The sequence below is a fragment of the Aureococcus anophagefferens genome (assembly GCF_000186865.1).
Source record: "Aureococcus anophagefferens unplaced genomic scaffold AURANscaffold_1, whole genome shotgun sequence".
NCBI classification, from domain to species: domain Eukaryota; class Pelagophyceae; order Pelagomonadales; family Pelagomonadaceae; genus Aureococcus; species Aureococcus anophagefferens.
In genome coordinates this window covers 1,206,466-1,224,617 of record NW_008705561.1, presented here as the reverse complement: position 1 = coordinate 1,224,617, position 18,152 = coordinate 1,206,466, and the positions used below count along the sequence as shown (strand labels likewise).

At 70.9% G+C, this 18,152-nt stretch overlaps 5 protein-coding genes across 5 annotated transcripts in view; 2 read left to right on the top strand and 3 right to left on the bottom strand.

Moving 5' to 3' along the window:
• Positions 1-4,190: 4,190 nt before the first annotated feature.
• Positions 4,191-5,639, bottom strand: AURANDRAFT_10705 (hypothetical protein; the record flags this gene model as incomplete). Its single annotated transcript, XM_009033910.1, has 1 exon — positions 4,191-5,639. A coding segment is annotated over one exon (1,449 nt), but the record flags the coding sequence as incomplete, so codon positions are not given.
• A 300-nt stretch (positions 5,640-5,939) lies between these two features.
• Positions 5,940-6,335, top strand: AURANDRAFT_19265 (hypothetical protein; the record flags this gene model as incomplete). The annotated part of the gene is made up of 1 exon (XM_009034455.1): positions 5,940-6,335. The coding sequence occupies one exon, from the start codon at positions 5,940-5,942 to the stop codon at positions 6,333-6,335; it is 396 nt and encodes a 131-aa protein (XP_009032703.1).
• A 2,976-nt stretch (positions 6,336-9,311) lies between these two features.
• Positions 9,312-13,915, bottom strand: AURANDRAFT_51986 (hypothetical protein; the record flags this gene model as incomplete). The annotated part of the gene is made up of 6 exons (XM_009034051.1): positions 9,312-10,130; positions 10,268-10,284; positions 10,336-10,684; positions 10,890-11,578; positions 11,846-12,376; positions 12,577-13,915. The coding sequence occupies 6 exons, from the start codon at positions 13,903-13,905 to the stop codon at positions 9,359-9,361; spliced, it is 3,687 nt and encodes a 1,228-aa protein (XP_009032299.1).
• Positions 13,916-13,988: 73 nt separating this feature from the next.
• On the bottom strand, positions 13,989-17,729 carry GTS (hypothetical protein; the record flags this gene model as incomplete). The annotated part of the gene is made up of 2 exons (XM_009034050.1): positions 13,989-17,078; positions 17,154-17,729. The coding sequence occupies 2 exons, from the start codon at positions 17,727-17,729 to the stop codon at positions 15,603-15,605; spliced, it is 2,052 nt and encodes a 683-aa protein (XP_009032298.1).
• Positions 17,730-18,096: 367 nt separating this feature from the next.
• Positions 18,097-18,152, top strand: part of AURANDRAFT_60606 (hypothetical protein) — a gene marked incomplete at both ends in the record, with an annotated part of 3,273 nt that continues 3,217 nt past the window's right edge. Inside the window, one exon of the mRNA XM_009034456.1 lies at positions 18,097-18,141. Coding sequence (XP_009032704.1) covers positions 18,097-18,141 — 45 coding nt within the window. The remainder of the gene's footprint in view (positions 18,142-18,152) is intronic.

Here is an 18,152-nt window from a genome sequence, read left to right as displayed (position 1 = left end):
CGCCCGTGACCCGCGTCGCCTCGTTCGCGCGCCGCTGCCGCCGGCCGCCGCCGGAGCCGTTCCTTAGTCGACCCCAGAGGCCGGACATGGCGCGTCCTTTTTTTCTAGAGAGAGGCCTCTCGCGCGCGCCGCTCCGGCGTTCCTCGGAGAAGCCTGGGCGTACGGAGGCGCGACGTCTAGGCGGACTTCGCGCGCGCGGTCGAAGAACAGGCGCTCGACGACGCGCTCGAGGACCGCGACGTCCCGGCGACCGCGCGGCTCGAGGAGGAGGGCGGCGGCGGCTGCCGCTCGGCGTCGCGGCGGCTCCGCCCGGCGGTGTGGAGAGGCTGCTCTGCCGCAGCCGGGCGCCGCGGCAGCCGTCGACGACGACGTCCGCCGGTCGGGCCGCGCCGAGGCTGCGCCGCGCCCGTCGCGCCGCCACGCGGCGCGCCCCGCGCCGGCGACCGCGCGCGTCGCAGGGCCTCTCGCAGACAAGAACCCCGAATTCGACAAAAACGCGCCCGTACGCGGCGCGCGCGCTCAGGACGTGTCGCGGTGGATCGTGGACGAGAGGAGGTCCTCGATCGTGGCCGTGGGCGGGCGGTACGGGTAGGGGAGGAACTCGCGCTGGATGACGTTGAAGGCGTACTTCTTCCGGCCCGTGTTCTTCTCGCAGATGCGGACGCGGACGCCGTGCTCGCGGAGCGCGTTGGCGCGGTCGAGCATGAGCGCCTCGTCGTCGTCGGGCGCGGTCGCGGCCTCGCCGACGAACATGGCCGCCGCGAGGGTCACGGCCATGCCCGTGCGGTCCTTGCCCGACTTGCAGAAGACGCAGAGCGCGCCGCCTATTGCGCGCGCGGCGCGCTCGGCCTCGACCAACACGAGCCAGTGCTTCTCGAAGGTCTTCGAGTCGAGGGACGCGGTCTCCTTGTCGACGGCCTTGGAGAGGTACTTGAGCGCCTTGGCCGCGGCCCGGGGCTCGAGCGCGGCCGCCGCGTACGCCGCTAAACCGTCGCGCGCGGCGACGTTCAGCGCGTTCTGGATCTCCCGCGCGTCCGGCGCCGCCGCCGCGTCGTCCGTCTCCTCGAAGGCGTCGTCCGCCGGCGGCGCGACGGCGCGGCCGAGGCGCGTGAGCGACTCCTGGACCGCGTTCCTCGAGTTCGCGAGCGACTGCTTCGCGTCGAGACCCTGCGAGAAGAGGAACGGCCGCAGGTCGAGGCGCGCGCCGCCGAGGCCGAGCGCGTCGACGTCACCGGCCGGCACGTCGAGCGTGAGCACGCGCGCCGCCGCGTCGTAGGCCGCCGCCGCGCCGAACGCGACGCGGACCCCTTCGAGCGCCGCGGCCGCGGACGCGGCGTCCTCGAGCATGGCGAGCTCGGCGCCCGTCGCCGACACGAGGGCGAGGAACACGACGGGCACGCCGTGCGCGCGCCAGGCGCCAACGGCCGCCGCCGCGTCGCCCTCGAAGGCGAGCGCCGCGACCTTGGCGCGCACGGCCGCGCCGGCGACGCAGAGCGCGTGCGCGACGCAGAGCGCCTTGCGCACGGCGCAGGCCGCCGCGCGCGCCTCGAGGGCCCGGCCCCGCGGCGACCGGCCCAGCTCCCGCTCCAGCCGCCGCAGGCCGCCGCGCGCCGCGCCGAGCGTCGCCGCGGCCGTCGGCGCGCCCGACGTCGCGCACGTCCAGAGCTCCTTCGCGGCGCCGCTCGACCGCTGGAAGACGTAGCAGTGCAAGTTCGTCGGTAGGGCGGCGACCTCGACGTCGCCCTTGCGCATGGAGCTCTTGAACGCGCGCCGCGCGGCCCGCGCGCCGTCGCGCGCCTCGGACGCGAAGCGCGCGAGGCGCGCGCCGTCGCGCGCCAGCGACGTCGCGTGCGCCTCGAGCCAGTCCGGGTCCCGCGACGCGACGGGCCCGCCGTCGAGCGCGTCGCAGGCCACGCCCGCGGCGCCGAGCCAGCCCCGCAGCGCCGCGGGCGCGGCGCCGTCGGACCGCTCCGCGTCGGCGAACGCCGCGTCGGCCCGGCCCTCGTCGTCCTCGGCGTCGAGCGACGACGCGTGGACGGCTAAAAAGAGCTCGCCGCCGGCGCCGAGGGGCACCCAGGCCGGCGGCGGCGGCGCCGCCGAAACGGCGGGGATCGCGACGTCGCACGCGCCGAGCGGTCGCGCCTCGACGCCGCGCGCGACGCCGTAGCGCTCGTCGAGGGCCTCGAACTCGAGGACGGCGCGCCCCGAGCCGCACTCGTCGCGGCGCGCGTAGAACTCGAGCGCCGGCGCGACGCCGAGCGGCGCGCCCGCGTCCTCCGCGAGGCGGCACCGCGGGCCCGCGGCCTCGAAGGCCGTCGAGGGCTTCGCGTGCGCGCAGGCCGACTTCGCGCGCGCGTTCGTGCCGAAGCTCGGGCTCTCGGTCGCGTACTCCGTGTTCGTGCGCCCGAGGGGCAGCGGCTCGCTTCCGCGCGCGTCCGCGCGGAGGCGGCACCGCACGAGCGGGTTGGGCGGCGCGGCGTCGCCGCCGTCGTCCATGCCGAGCCGCGGCGCGTCGCCCTCCTTGAGGCGCTTCGCCAGCCCCCAGAAGGACGACGCCGCGGCGCCGAGCGTGGCCTTGGCGGCCTCGGCCGTCAGCCCCGCGGGCGCCGCGGCCGGCGGCGACCGCGGCGCGCGCCGGAGGCCCCGCGCGCCGAGGATCTGCACGCGGACGCGCCGCGCGCCGCGGCGCCGCGCGTCCTCGTCGTCCTTGAAGAGGGCCTGGTCGCCGCGCGCGCGCTCCGCCTCGCGCATCCACGCCGCGGCCGCCTCGAGCATGCCGTCGGCGACGGGCTGCAACGCGTCCGCTACGACCGCGTGGACGCCGCTCGGCTCCGCGGCGCCCTCGGCGCCGACGATCGGCGGCGCCCCGGCGAAGCTCCTCGGGAAGAAGGCGAAGGGCTGCAGGAGCGCGTCGGAGGCGGCGTCGCCGACGGCCCGGCACGCGCGCCGCGCGCCGTCGTCGCCGCCCGCGAGCGGGAACGCGACGGCTTCCGCGCCCGCGCCGGGCGCGAGGGGCCGCGCGACGGGGCCCTCGGCCTCGACGAGGGACCGCAGCGAGAACGTCGCCACGCCCAGGACGCGCGGCTCCGACGACGCGCCGAGGTCGTCGCCCAGCACCTTGGCGACGACGCTCAGCCGCAGCAGCCGGTCGCCGCGGCCGTCGCCGACGCACCGCGCGGGCACGGCGAAGCCGCAGCGCAGCGCCGCGCCCCGGGGCCCCTCGTCGAGGGCCGGCGCCTCGAGGGGCTCCGAGGACCAGCCCGTGAGCGGGTGCGAGTCGTCGACGTCCGGCGGCTCGGACCCCCTCCGGAACGGCTCCGACGCCGTCAGCCGGACCCGCACGTCGCGGACCTCGAGGCGCCGCGCGAAGGGCTGGAGCGCCGACGCGAGGTGGCCCTTGGCGCCGCCGCCCTTGCTCACGTAGACGCCCGCGACGCCGAAGGCGACCCACGCCGACCGGCCCGTTTCGGTCCAGACGTCCGCCGCGTCGCACGCCGGCGGCGACGCGGGCGGCGGCGGCGGGTCCTCCGGCGCGGCCGGCGGCGCGGGCGCCGGCTCCGGCGCGGCGGGCGGCGGATCGTCCGGTGGAGGCGCGGGCGCGGCGTCGCTTCCGCCGGCGAGGAGCGCGTCGAGCTCCGCCGACAGCGAGTCGACCTCCGCGGGCGCAGCGGCCTCGTCGTCGAGGGACACGTCGCCCAGGGCCTCGTCGTCCATGGCCGCGTCGTCGCCCGGGGGCACGTCGTCGCCCAGGGGCACGTCGCCCAAGCTGCTGGCAAAATTCTCCTGAGGCTGCGAGTCCATGCTTCGGACTTCAGGAGGGCGAAGCTTGTTGCAGTGCAACTTGCAGTGCATGATGTTGGCCAGCGCGCTCTGGGGTCCCTCCCCGAGGCCTTCCGAACACGACGCGCCTAGGCGCTCCTCCCAGCGAGAGTCCGGTTCCCCCGTGGGTCTCGGCTAGGCCCGGGCTAGCAGTAAGCGACTCCAGGCCAGGCCCTAGGTAGGGCCCTAGGCTCGATCGATAGCCGTTAAGACCCGCGCGCCGCGAGGACCGCGCCGCCGCCGTAGGCGATCGCCGAGTCGCCCTTGCCGCAGCCCGTCGGGCGCCGCGGCGCCGCGTCCGCGGCCGCGGCGACGACGGTGCGCTGGACGTCCTTGAGGCCCGGCGCGGCGGCGCCGACGGCGCGCGCGGCGACGACCTCCGCCGCGAGCTTGCCCGCGAGGACCGCGCCCTCCATGGAACCCAAAAACTTCTGGGACGTGTAGCAGCCCGCGAGCGTGAGGTTCGGGATCGGCGTCCTCTGCGACGGCCGGTACTTGTTGCGGCCGGGGATCGCCGCGTAGACGGACCGCGGCGTGCGGACGACGGCCGACTTGAGAAGCTTCGCGTCCGCCATGTCCGCCGGGAAGAGCTGTTTCAGCTCGTCGAGCGTCGCCGCGACGACGTCGTCGTCGGGCTTCGCGAGCCAGTTCACGGGCGAGCCGGCCTCGGGCGCGCAGGGCGCGAAGACGAGCTCGAGCATGGACCGGTCGTCGTCGGCGTACTCGGCGCAGGACCGCGACATGTCCGCGTAGACGCTGAGCAGCGGCGACCGCGAGAACGCCAAACCGTCGAGCGAGTCGAACTTCGCGTCGAACCAGAGCTGGACGTTGATGACGGGGATGCCCTCGAGCTCGTTGAGCTGGCGGAAGAAGGGCATCGTCGACCAGGCCTCGGGGATGAGGCGCTTCGTCACGTCCACGGGCATGGCCAGCACGTACTCGTCGGCGACGACCTCGCGGCCGTCCTTGAGCACGAGGGCCGCGACGCCGCCGTCGTCGTTCACGCGGATCTCCGCGAGGGGCGCGTCCGTTTCCACGTCGCCCCCCGCGTCCCGGATGCGGTCCGCCATGGGCGCGCACACGCGCTCGGGCTGGTTGCCGTCGAGGAACGCGGTCTGCGAGCCGTCGGCCTCGTTGATGAAGCGGTTCATCGCCGTCAGCACGACGGTCATGGACAGCTTGTCCGGGTCGATGAAGTCGAGCGCCTTCCCCATGGCGATGAAGATCTCCTCGTTGATCGTGTCGGGCATGCCGTACTTCTTCATGAACTGGAGCACGCTCAATTCGTCCTGCTCGTCGATGAAGCTCTGGCCCTCGAGGAGCATGGGCAGCAGGCCCGGGACCATGCGGATCTTGTCGACGAGCGACAGCATCTCCGTGTTCGTCAGGATGGCCGCGGCCATGTTCAGCGGCGCGGGCACGCCTTCGGGGAACTCGAAGCTCGTGAACTCGCCGGGCCGCTCGCGCATCGCGAAGGACATGCGGTGGGCCTTCCACTGGAGCCGGTCCCGAATGTCCAACTCCTTGAAGAGGTTGAGCACGTTCGGGTACGCGCCGAAGAAGACGTGCAACCCCGTCTCGATCCAGTCGCCGTCGTCGTCCTGCCACGCGCTCACCTTGCCGCCGAGGACGTCGCGCGCCTCGTAGACCGTGGCCTCGTGGCCCGCGTCGCTCAGGTACTTGCCGCAGGCGAGGCCGCTCAGGCCGCCGCCGACGACGGCGACGGTCTTTCTCGAGGCCGGCGGCGCCTTGAGCTCGCCGGCGAGGCGCGCCGAGGCCTCCGCGGCGGCCTTGTAGTTGGCCGTCTTCTCGATGCGCGGCGGCTCCGGCGTTCTCGAGGCCGGCGGCGCCTTGAGCTCGCCGGCGAGGCGCGCCGAGGCCTCGGCGGCGGCCTTGTAGTTGGCCGTCTTCTCGATGCGCGGCGGCTCCGGCGCGCGCGGCTGCGGCTGCAAGGCCGCGGCGAACGCTGCGATGCAGAGGAGGCGCGACATGGCGCGCGTAGGAGGCGCACTGCCCATGTTGAGCTCTGAGGTGGATAAGTGAGCGCGCGGCAACGTTACTTCACCATTGTGCGCATATGCGTTGTTGAACCGGGCTGCTCTCACAATTCCAGCCCTGGGATGGCCCCGACGTTCGTCGCCCTCCTGAGCGTCCTAAGCGGCTCCTTGGCCTACCCGAGCTTCCGCTACAAGATCCCCAACGGCGAGCGCGTGCCCTGCCCCGAGGGCGCCGAGGGCTGCACCTGGACCGAGGACGACATCCTGGGGCTGCAGGGGTCCTGGCGCTGCAACGGGCTGGGCCACTCGACGTGCGCCGGCGGGGGCGCGCTCAACGCCTTCGGCGTCGACTTCGTGGCCCACACCTTCGAGTGGCAGAGCGTCTGCGGCCTCGATAGCGACGGGGACGGCGACACGAACGGCGAGGAGCTGGGAGATCCGTGCTGCCTGCTGGAGACGGGCGTCGGCGGGTCGCAGCGTCGAGCGACGGGAGTGTTTTTTCGCGTGAATTTCGCCTGAAGATGTGAAGAAATCCGACCCCGTCGCACTTGGTAGGCGGGTCGTCGAACCGCCTCGCCCTCGACGACGCGTACCGCGCCTTCATGGACGCGTGGAACGCGAGCCATCCCGGGAGCGCGGCCGCCGGCGCCGCGGCGAACGCGGCCGTCGACTGCGCGGACTTCGCTCCGGCCCCGGACGTGGTCCGCGCGGACCTCTTCACGGACGACGAACTCGCGACCGAATCGAACTACTCCTACGAGCTCCACATCGACGGCTACGAGCTCTCGGGCGCGCGCACGGAGTACGTGGAGTTCATCTGGAACGTGCCCGACGACGACGCGGCGCGCTGCGCGGAGCACGACTGCTACCTCGTCGGCCTCGAAGCGTTGATCGACCAGTCCGCCTTCACGCATCATTATGTCCTCAACGGCTGCGCCGACGCCTGGGACGACATCACGCCCGGCGAGACGCACAAGACCGACGCCTACTACGTGTCCTGCGACGAGTGGTCCCTGAGCGGCTGGGCGCCGGGGCGGGACCTCTTCTACCTCGCGCCGGAGCAGGCGTCCAAGTCCATCACGGGCCTCAAGGCCTTCGCCATGCAGGTCCACTACGACAACCGGAACAACATCCGCAACGTCGTCGACCGCAGCGGCTTCCGGCTCCACTACTCGACGCGCGCGCGCGAGGCCGCGACGGGCTCCGTGATCGGCCAGCGCCTCAGCTACTCGAACGCGCTCCAGATCCCCGCGGGCGCGAGCCGCTGGTTCCTCACGCGGACCTGCGAGATCACGGGCGCGACGGACGACGTGAACCTCTTCTCCGCGAACTTCCACGCGCACCTCCTGGGCGCGGAGATGTACGCCGAGCTCTGGCGCGACGGCGAGCGGACGACGATCCACAACGACGGGGCCTGGTTCTTCGACGACCAGTACGACCGCAACCTCGAGGAGCGGGGGCTCGTCCTGAAGAACGGCGACGTGCTCCAGTCGACGTGCGTCATGGACGCGTCCGCGCGGTCGTCGAGCACGCGCTTCGGCGTGGAGACGACGGACGAGATGTGCTGGGTGACGCTCGGCGTCCCGTGGCCGCGACGATTTTCGAGAGATTTTTACCGGGAAAACGATGGAAAGTCGTCACCGTCGTGCTTGATAGGTGACTTTGAGCTACTGGCCGCTGCAGTCGACGCTCCGCTGCGACGGAAATTCGTGGACGGGGACGCTGGAGCCCGGCGAGCCCGCGGAGGTCATCCCGGTCACACACCCCAACGAAGGCTACGACTGCTTCGACTACGACATCACGTCGTCGGACAACGAGTACTCGTGCGCCCGGCTCGCGGGTATGGACCACCGCGACTTCTGCGCGGAGCTCTTCTGCCCGGCGTGCGCCTACGCGCACTACTGCGACGAGAGCTGCGGCTTCTGCCTGCCGGACTTCGCCGAGGAGGTCGTCGCCTGCGACGCCGACGAGCTCGCGGTGCTGGAGCGCGACGACGCCGCGGCCGTCGACGCGATCAACGCCATGTGCGCGCCGCACTCGGACGAGACGCCCGTGGCCGAGTGCGAGTGGCTCATCCTCCACGTCCAGAAGTGCGCGGAGGTCGACGGGCACCCGGACATCTCCGAGAACCTGGCCTACAAGCTCGACAACCTGGGCACCGTCGCCGACGTCATCCGCGCCGCGAACGTCGGCGTCCACCACCTCTACGGCGAGGACGCGCCCATCGTCGACGGCGCGGCGTCGCCGGCGCCCTTTTTGCTTTCGGCCGCGCTCGGCGCGGTCGCCTTGTTTTGCTAGACGCTGCTTACTCCTCTTGTGTGCTAGAACGGCGCTTCGCGCGTCGTCGCGCTCCGCGCGCCGGAGCCGCCCCCGGCCAGATCCGCCAACATCTGTTCGAGCGACGCGGCGTCGTCGCCGCCCGCGCTCGCGCCGACGATCGCGTCCCACGCCGCCCGCCGCTTCGTCGCCTCGGCGCGCAGCATCGCCGCGACGCGGTCGTGCCCCGCGCCCGCGGCGATGTCGATCGCCGTGCGGCCGGCGCCGTCCTCCACGTCGATGTCGGCGCCCGCGTTCGCCATCGCCTTGGCCACTTCGAGATGGCCGGCCTCGCAAGCGATCATCAATGCGGTGCGGCCGTCTGCGCCCACAGCGTCCAGGTTCGTGGCCGTGCACTCCAGAGCGGTGACTACGAGGTCTATTTGATTGTAGCGCGCGCCGCGCATCAAGCTCGTGCTCTGGTGGCCGCCGGAGCATTCGCGCTCGTCCATGGGGGCTGCTTTAGCACACCTGCTAGGCTAGGAGGGGTTAACAGCTAGAGGTGGCCGCCGGAGCATTCGCGCTCGTCTAGGGCTGCTAACACGTTCAATATCTGTTCAATTGCACGGCACACAAAGCTGCGGCAAAACTTGTGCGTGCGGGCCGCGACCGGGGACGCCGTCGGCCACGAGGGACTGGGAGCGTCCACCAGCGCGCGCGTCGACAGAGAGCCATCCATAGCTCGTGCCAGTAGCTGCCGAAACTGCCATCTGCACGCCGGCGCGCCCGCCGCACGCGTCGCGCTGCAAAAAGATGAGCGACGGCTACTCGGACGACGACGACGAGGACCTCTTCGCGTTCAACCCCGACGCCGCGCCGGCGCCGAAGAAGCGCAGGAAGGAGATCGACGTGTCGCTGCTGAAGACGTCGGACACGTCGCTCGAGGCCGCGGCCGCGGAGCGCGAGGCGTCGGAGGCGGCGGTCGCCGAGGCGGCGCGCGCGGCGGCGGACGAGGTCGCCGAGGCGGAGGCCGCGGAGGCGGCGGCGGCGCGGCGGCGCGAGGCCGAGGCCGCGGCCGCGGCCCTCCCGGCCGCCGACGCCTCCGGCGGCGCCAAGTTCGTCAAGAGCGCGCGGAAGCCCGAGAACGAGACGACGCGCGCGAAGAACCGGCGGAAGGAGAAGCTCGGGCAGGCCAAATTCACGCTCAAGGAGGACCGCGACTGCCCGAGCGTCTGGGACGGCGGGGCGAAGTAAGTCGTTTAAAACGGGGGTGCAACCGCCCCGCCTCAGGCGACGCGGTACTGGGCGGGGTAGACCGTGTGGCAGAGGGGGCAGTGGTTGTCGTCGCGGCTCAGCTCCGCCTCGAACGCGTGGTGCCGGCACGTCGTGCACTGGAGCGTGCGGCCGTCGAGGACGGCGCGGCCCGTCTTCGTGCAGGCGTGGTAGGGCGTGCCCGTCTCGAGGCAGGCGATGTAGCAGGACGCGAGCGGCGAGTGCTCGCCCGGCGGCTTCTTGGAGAAGATCGCGAGCGCGAGGCGCTGGATCTCGTCCTGCTCGTCCTCGGCGAGGTCGTCCAAAGTCTCGAGCTTGATGAAGGCCCGGGAGCAGACGTCGTAGTCGCCGCTGTGGTAGGCCGCGAGGGCGACGATGGAGTAGATGTCGCGGCGCGGGAGCACGTCCTCGTACTCGGCGAGGCGGATCGACGTCTTCGTCGCCGCGTCCATGGACCCCGCGTAGAGCTGCTTGTGGGCGAGGACGTAGTAGTGGTAGGCCGCCGCGCCGCGCCAGGCGTTGTCCAGCACCTTGGCGCCGGACGCGCCGCTCTCCTGGTCGTGCGTCATGAGCGTGTCGAGCGTCGCCGCCGTCGTCTGGGCGATGTCGCCGCCGCGCGTCGCGGTGAGGTCCAGCGTCTTCTTCCGGTAGCGCTCGACCTCGAGGGCGGCGAGCACGTGGAGCTTCTTCGCGCGCAGCGGGTTCGCCTGCTGGACGCCGACGTCCTCGGCGATGGCCGCCAGCAGCTTCGCCGCGTCCGTCGCCTTGTTCGCCTTCCGGTAGAGCCTGGGCGGGACGAGAGAGATTCAACGTCGCTTCAACGTGAGTGTCCCGCGCGCGCGCGTTCCAGGAAAAGCATCCACGCTTCGAGACCGTTCCAAGAGATGATCGCTCGTCCAAAAATCAGCCGAAACGAGTGGAACACGGCCGAGAGCGGAGCCTTTGAAGTTGGGAATTTCGCTCTCTTGTCCTGCCCTGGCGAGAGCTCGACGGCCAAAAGCCGGTCGCCGCGCTGCAACAAAGCGGCCGCGTACTTGGCCAGCAGCCCCTCGATCTGCTGGAAGCCGAACTCCTCGGCGATCTCCACGGCCTTCTCCCACTGGTTCAGGAGCACGCAGCAGTCGATCGCGGCCTTGGGTTCGCCCGCGCGGAGGTAGGCCTCGACCGCGGGCGCGTGGAGGCCCACGGACTCGAACTTGCGGCCTAAATCCAGGAGGAGCGGCGCGCCCTGGGGCACGGCGCCCGCCAGCGCCTCGAGCGCCGCAAAGTCGCCGAGGCGGTAGTAGCACTCGGCCATCTTGTCCTGGCGCCTGGGCAGGAAAAGGGTGCGAAATTCCCAACTTCAAAGGCTCCTCTCTCGGTCGTTTCCACTCGTTTCGGCTGATTTTTGGACGAGCGATCATCTCTCGGAGCGCTCTCGAAGCGTGGGTGCTTTTTCCGGAACGCGCGCTCGCGGAACACTCACGTTGAAGCGACGTTGAATCACCCATTTCCTGCCCTGCCTGGCGCTTGGCGAGCTCGAAGAACTCGCGCGCCTTGTCCCACAAACTCCGCAGCGCGTAGTGGTCGCCGAGCTTGCAGTAGGCCGACGCGAGCTGCTTGTCGTCGCCGCCGCCGCTCTGGACGAGGTGGGACACGCGCGCCCAGTCGCCCAAACGCACGCGCAGCTCGATCGCGAGGTCCTTGCGGTCGATCTCGCGGTAGATCTGCTCCGCCTCGTCGAAGCGGCCGAAGAAGGCCGCGACCTCCGCGCGCTGCTTCATGCGGTCGCTCAGGCCCCGCAGCCGCTTGACGAACTGGATGCCCTGGTAGTCGTGGCAGCGCACGAACGCCTTGTCCGCGTACGTGAGGTCGAGCGCCTCGAGCGCCGACTCCGCGAGGAACCGCCAGAGGTGCGGGTGGGGCCGCTGCTCGACGCACATGTAGCCCTCGGCGGACCCGGACTGCTGCAGCACGTCGCGCACCTCGCGGAGCGAACTCGTCTCGTTGACGACGACGACGTCGCGCGTCACCTTCTCCGGGTTCTGCGCGACGTGCTCGAGGACGACGGACGTGACCTTGAGCGACTTGAAGGACGCGACGTAGCCGCTGCAGACGATGGGCTCCTCGGGCTCCAAATCGGCGCCGTAGACGCAGAGCCGCGTCTTCTCCATGGCCACGAACAGGTCCGGGTCGTCCTCGGCCCAGACGACGTCCCAGCAGTCCTTGCGCTCGAAGTTGAGCAGCTCGCCGGCCTCGCCGCCGCCGCGACCCCCCTCGTCGCGCTTGCCCTCGCCGTCGTCGTCGCCGCCCTTGGCCTCGCCGCCGGCCTTGTCCGCGCTCGCCTCGCGCTTCTTCGCGAGGTCCATGATGCCGAGGCGCCTGGGCGGGAAACGAGTGATGCGACGTCGCTTCGACGTGAGCGTGCCGCGCGCGCGCGTTCCGGGAAAAAGCATCCACGCGTCGAGACCGTTCCGAGAGATGATCGCTCGTCCAAACATCAGCCGAAACGAGCGGAACACGGCCGAGAGCGGAGCCTTTGAAGTTGGGCATTTCTTTCCCCGCCCCGCGAGGCGCCCGTGCGTGTCGATGATGGCGAGCTTCGACGACGCGCAGTTGAGCGACAGGATCCAGGGCACGGACGACACGCCGTGCTTGCGCTCGAGGGACACGTGGGGCAGCGAGTACTGGAAGATGTCGCCGGACGCGCGCGCGACCAATAGCAGCCGGTCGCTCGCGGCGACGGCCGCGATGGGGTCGGAGACGCCGTCGCCGGGCCCGTCCCGGTCGCGCGGGGGCGGCTTGAACTGCTCGACCATGACGACGGCGTCGGCCGACGGCGCGGCGACGTCGAGCACGCGCTCGCGGCCCGTCGACTGGCGGAGCGAGATGAGGTCGGCCGCGGCCTCGCCCTTGGCCTTGGCCTTGCCCGCGAGCTTCGCCTGGAGCTTCGCGAACTGCCAGACGTAGACGTGGCGGTCCGAGGCGACGATGGCGTAGTGGTGCGTCATCGCCGCGTGGACGGGCTCCACGGGGCTCAGCCGCGACTCGACCTGGGCAGCAAAAGGGTGCGAAATTCCCAACTTCAAAGGCTCCTCTCTCGGTCATTTTCCGCTCGTTTCGGCTGATTCTTGGACGAGCGATCGTCTCTCGGAACGGTCTCGAAGCGTGGACGCGTTTTCCGAAACGCGCGCTCGCGGAACACTCACGTTGAAGCGACGTTGAATCACCCTTGTGCTGCCCCGGACTCGACGGGCGCGCCGATCGCGTTCCGCAGCGACACGCGGTAGGACACCTGCGTCTCGTCGGCGGGGCTCCGCTCCTCGCAGACCATCATGCAGTGCTCGCCCACGGCCTTGATGGCCCGCAGGCCGTTGGCGCGCTTCTTGACCTTCTCGTTCGTCTTCGTGTCCCAGAAGACGACGGCGGTGCCGCTCCGCTCGGGCGGCGAGTACGCGACGACGACCGTGTCGCCCGCGAAGTAGCCCCACTTGTAGTCCGGCCGGATGTTCGCGAAGTAGATGTAGGCGTCGACGGCCAGCGCGATGCGCAGGCCGCCGCCCTCCCAGGACAGCGCGTTGATGCCGCCGCCGGGCACCTTGAGCGACCGGAGCTTCTTCCCGTAGGGCGAGAAGAACTGGACGACGCTGTCCTCGCGCTGGTCGCTGCCCGACGGCGCGAGCGTGCCCGCCAGCGCGAGCACCGTGCCCCGCGTGTTCCACTTGCACTGGCGGAGCCGCAGGTCCGACTCGACGACGACGGGCTCCGCGTCCTCGGAGCCGCGCATGAGCTGGACGCGCCCGTTCCCGAAGGCGACGGCGAGCGTCGGCGCGTTCGGGTCCGTGTAGCCCTCCATGCCGTCGTACCAGTGGACGCCGATGATCGTCGCGGAGCCGTCGCGACTCCGCTTGCCGCCGCCGTCGCCGCCCGTCGGGATCGTCTTCACCTTCGACCCCATCAAATCGTACATGTGGAGCTCGCTGTCCGACGTCACGAACAAAATGTAGTTCGCGTCGGGGCTCCACTCCACGTTCGTCAGCCCGCACGTGAGGTCCTTGCCCCAGAGCCGGTTGCCGTCGACGGACCCGACGATGACCGCGCCGTCCTCGTAGACGATGCAGATCTTCTGGCCGTCCGCCGTCCACTTCATGGCCCGCACGACGCTCTTGTTCCGGTTGTTGATCATCTCCTCGAACCAGACGCCCTTGTGGAGCATCCAGACGATGATGAGCCCATTCTGGTCCGACGTCGTGAGCTTCCGGTAGTTCGCGTTCCAGGTCACGCACATGACGGAGCCGTGGTGGCCCTCCAGCGTCTGGTTCATGCTCAGGTTGCTCGGCACGGACCCGCCGGGCGCCTTGCCCACGTCGCGCGGCGAGTCGAGCTTCAGGACCTTGAGCAAGCCGTCGTCTCCTCCGGACGCGATCCACCCGTGGTCCGGGTTCCAGGCCAGCGAGTGCAGCACGACGCCGTTGGGGATGGCGATCTCTGCGGTCGGGGGGGACGCGGTCGGGCGACGGGGGGGGAGGGGCGGCGCGCGGCGGACGCCGCGGGACGCGCTCTTGCTCAAATAGATGAACATGGTCGCGGCGCCTCACGCGATGCGGGAAAAAAAAAAAAGCGCTCGGCCGCGCCGCGCGGCGGTGGCAGCCCCCGGCGCGAGCCCGACACCGAAGCGCGGCCGCCCGCGTCGCCGCCCGCACGCTGCCCGCACGCAGCAATTCGAATGCCGGGCGGTAGCTAGCCGTCAAAGCGAGGGCTGCCCGGCGCGGCAGCATCTTTAGCACAAAGATCGGCGAGGTCCGAGAAGCCGCATTTTGCGGCACATTGCGCGGCGACCTGGGAGCACCGCTCCTCGCCTGTTGCTCGCGCGCAGGAGCCACCCCGTGAAACGGACGCTCGACCCCGATGGGCTGCTGCCTGTCGCTCGCCTGCTGCGCCTGCGAGGGCGCCTGCTGCCTCGGGCGCGGGCTCTGCGCCTGCTGCCCGTCGTCCGGCGACGATGGCAAGAAGGCGGCGAACCCCGACGCGGGGCGCACGGGGTCCATGTGGGTCATGGTGCTGGCCATGGCGTTGAGCCTGCTCATGCAGTACTACGTGGCCAAGTACATGGACTTTTACGCCTGGACCTGCGACGACGACGACGCGGGCTGCAAGGGCGCGGCGGCGGTCTACCGCGTGTCGCTCTGCACGTGCCTCTTCTTCGCGGCCATGGCCGCGGGCACCTACGCGTCCCCGGCCTTCCACGATAGCTACTGGGGGTCCAAGTTCCTGGGCTGGGTCGTGCTGCTCGTCGTGTCCGTCTTCGTCCCGAACGAGGTCTTCGACGACCACGGCTACCTCTGGGTCGCGCGCGTCGGCGGCTTCGTCTTCGTCGTGCTCCAGCAGGTGCTGTTGATCGACCTGGCCTACTACATGAACGACTCGCTCGTGACGCTCGCGGACTCGGGCGAGGTGAGCGAGTGGTGCGGCATGCCGTCGCCGCTCGTCGCGCTGATCGCGGCGGCCGCCGCGCTGTTCCTCGTGGCCGTCGTGGGCGTCGGCCTCCTCTTCGCCTACTTTGGCACGGACTGCACGTCGCCGGACACGATTTTGGGGTTGACCGTCGCGCTCTGCGTCGTCGCGACGGCGTGCCAGCTCTTCATCTCCAAGGACTCGAACCTGCTCACGAGCGCGACGGTGTCCGCGTACCTCGTCTACCTCGCCGCGTCGGCGCTGACGGCGAACCCCGTGCCGTCCTGCAACCCCTTCTACTCGAACACGTCGGACTGGCTGTCGATTGTGGTCGGCCTCGCGTTCACGATCGCGGCGCTCGTCTACACGATCTACTCGGCGTCGAACAACGTGCAGTACCTCGGCGGCGGCCGCGGCGACGCGGGCAAGGCGTCGGACAACGGGCCCGGCGGCGCCATGATGAACAAGATCCTCACGGGCCAGCTCGAGGGGTCGGCGGCGCCCGCGGACAAGTCCTACGGGTCCAACGACGCCGCCGGCGACGAGGAGCGGCCCGCGGCGCCGCCGGACGAGCCGGACGGGCCACCGAAGACGCCCGCGGAGGTCGCGTCCTTCAACCTCGTCATGGCGCTCATGGCCTGCAACATCGCCATGGTGCTCACGAATTGGGGCTCCATCACGAAGTCGGGCTCCGCGGCGTCGCCGTCGTCGGGCCAGGTCGCCATGTGGATGCAAGCGGCTGCACAATGGACTGCCGGATTACTCTACGTCTGGACCTGCGTCGCGCCGACGCTCTTCCCTGACCGCGACTTCTCCTAAGGGGCGTTACTTCTTGGCGAAGAGCTTCGCCTGCTTCGCCTGGTCCTTCTTGAGCTTCTTGGACGCGCTCTTCGAGAGGGGCTCGCCGTCCGCGCCGTGCGTCGGGACGCCGTCGCCGTCCCAGGCGGAGTAGAGCAGCTTCATGTCGTCGGTCTTGAACATGTCCTTGGGGTCCACGGACTTCATCGCCTCCTTCTTCGCGAGCTGCGCGGCCTGCTCGTCCTTGCGGCTCGCGCCCGCGACCTTGACGGCCGCGTTGCCGCTCTTGAGCGACACCGTGCGGTTGAAGACGAGGGCGCCGGCCTTGGCGTCGTCGTCGACGGCGTAGAAGCCGAGGCGCTCGAACTGGAAGGGCGCGCCGTCGGCCGGCCGCGCGCCGACGGACGCGTCGACGAGCGCGCGTTTGTGGACGACGAGCGAGTCCGGCGCGAGCTGGGCCTCCCAGGTGTCGTCGTCGACCTTGCCCACGGAAAAGAGGTGGTCGTAGTCGCGCAGCTCGCAGGGCGCCGCGTCGGCCTCGGAGACCCAGTGGAGCTTGCCCTTGGGGTCCGCGGGCGCGTCGCCGACGACGCATTTGACGCGCGCGACGTCGTCGCCGTCCTTCTCGACGGCCACGCATTTGATGGTGACGCAGTAGCGCAGGCGGACCCACTTGCCCGGCGCCAGCCCGAAGAAGTCGGGCGCGTCGACCTCCCGAAAGTCCGAGCGGTCGAGAAAGACTCTTCGCGCGAGCGTGAGCGGCCGAACGCCGAACTCGGGCTTGGACGGGTGGTTCGGCGCGTCGTAGGTCTTGGCGAAGGCGGCGTCGTCGCCCTCGAGGAGGAGCTCCAGCGGGTCCGCGACGGCCATGCGCCGCGGCGCGCGGTCCTCGAGGTCGAGGCGCGCGAAATGCTGGAGCCGGCCGTACTCGATGAAGTTCTCGTTGCGCGTCACGCCGACGTCGCGGCAGAAGGCGTTGATGGCGCTCGCGCTGTAGCCCCGGCGCCGCAGGCCCGAGATCGTCGGCATGCGCGGGTCGTCCCAGCCCGCGACCTTCCCCGACGTCACGAGCTTCGTGAGCTTGCGCTTCGAGAGCACGGTGTAGGAGATGTTGAGCCGCGACATCTCGAAGACCTTGGGCCGGTACAGATCCAACGCGTCGAGGACCCAGTAGTAGGACTCGCGCCGCGTCTCGAACTCGAGCGTGCAGATCGAGTAGTCGACGTGCTCGAGCGCGTCGACGACGCAGTGCGTGTAGTCGTAGGTCGGGTAGATGCACCAGGCGTCGCCCGCGCAGGGGTGGGGGTGGTGCTTGATGCGGTAGGCGACCTGGTCGAACATGTTGTAGTTGGACGCGTTCTCCGCCGTCTGCATCTTGAGCCGCAGCGTGCACTCGCCCTCGGCGGCGACGCCGCTCCGCATGCGCTCGAAGAGCGCCAGGTTCTCCGCGGCGCTCCGGGACCGGTAGGGCGACTCGTGGGCGTCGGGCGCGTCGAGGCGCGCCTCGGCGACGACGCTCGCCGGCGCCGCGGCGCCGTCGGCCTCGTGCTTCCGCAGCGACGACCGCGCCTTCGCGACCTTGCGGCACGCCTCGATCTCCGACGACGACTGGTGGCAGACGTAGGCCTTGCCGCCCTTGATGAGCTCCAGGGCCATCTCGTAGAAGACGCCGAAGTACTCGGACGTGTGCGTGACGCGCGCGGGTTTCCAGCCCATCCACGCGACGTCGCGCGCGAGCGAGTCGACGAACTCCTTCGACTCGGCCTCGGGGTTCGTGTCGTCGTAGCGGAAGATGGTCTCGCGTGTGGGCACGGCCGCGCCGCTCGCCGCGAGGCGGTCGAAGGCGAGGCTGAAGTTCATGTTCATCGACTTGGCGTGGCCGATGTGGAGGTAGCCGTTGGGCTCGGGCGGGAACCGCGTGCGCACCGCGCCGCCGTTGACGCGGAAGTGCTCCTCGAGCAGGGCCGCCGAGTTGCCGCAGGTCTGCACGCCGCCCTCCTGGCCGTACTCCGCCCAGTGGCTCAAAGCCCGGCCGCAGAGCGGGTCCTTGCGCCGGTCCAGGGCCCAGACGCTCGGCGAGCCCTCGGCCTCCTTCGCGCCCTCCCTGGCCCACGCCGACGACGGCGACGCCTTCCACCACGACCGCTGGAGCATCGCGAGCGGGATTTGGGGTGCTGTGTGGGTTCGAGAGCACGGGTTCGCGGCGCCGACGGTGGGCACTCGGGCTGCGGCGACGCCGATCAGCGACGCCTTCAACGTGTCGGCTCTGTCGTTTTTCGCGACGTAGCCCTCGTGATCGATGGGCATCGCGCGGCAGCCCATCTCGGGCACGCAGCCCATCGCGCGGCAGCCCATCTCGGGCGGCGCGATGCGCTGGATGCTCCTCGCCGCCGCGGCCGCGTCGGCGCACGCCGCGGCCAAGGCGAAACGCTGCGAGGAGCACCTCGCCAAAATATGCGACTGTGCGACGGGTCGCTGCCGCTGCGGCGCCGTCCTCGCCGGCCACAAGGGCTGCTGCAACATGAACTGCGGCGAGTGCGACGAGCTCTGCGGCGCCCAGTACGCCGTGGATCGCGA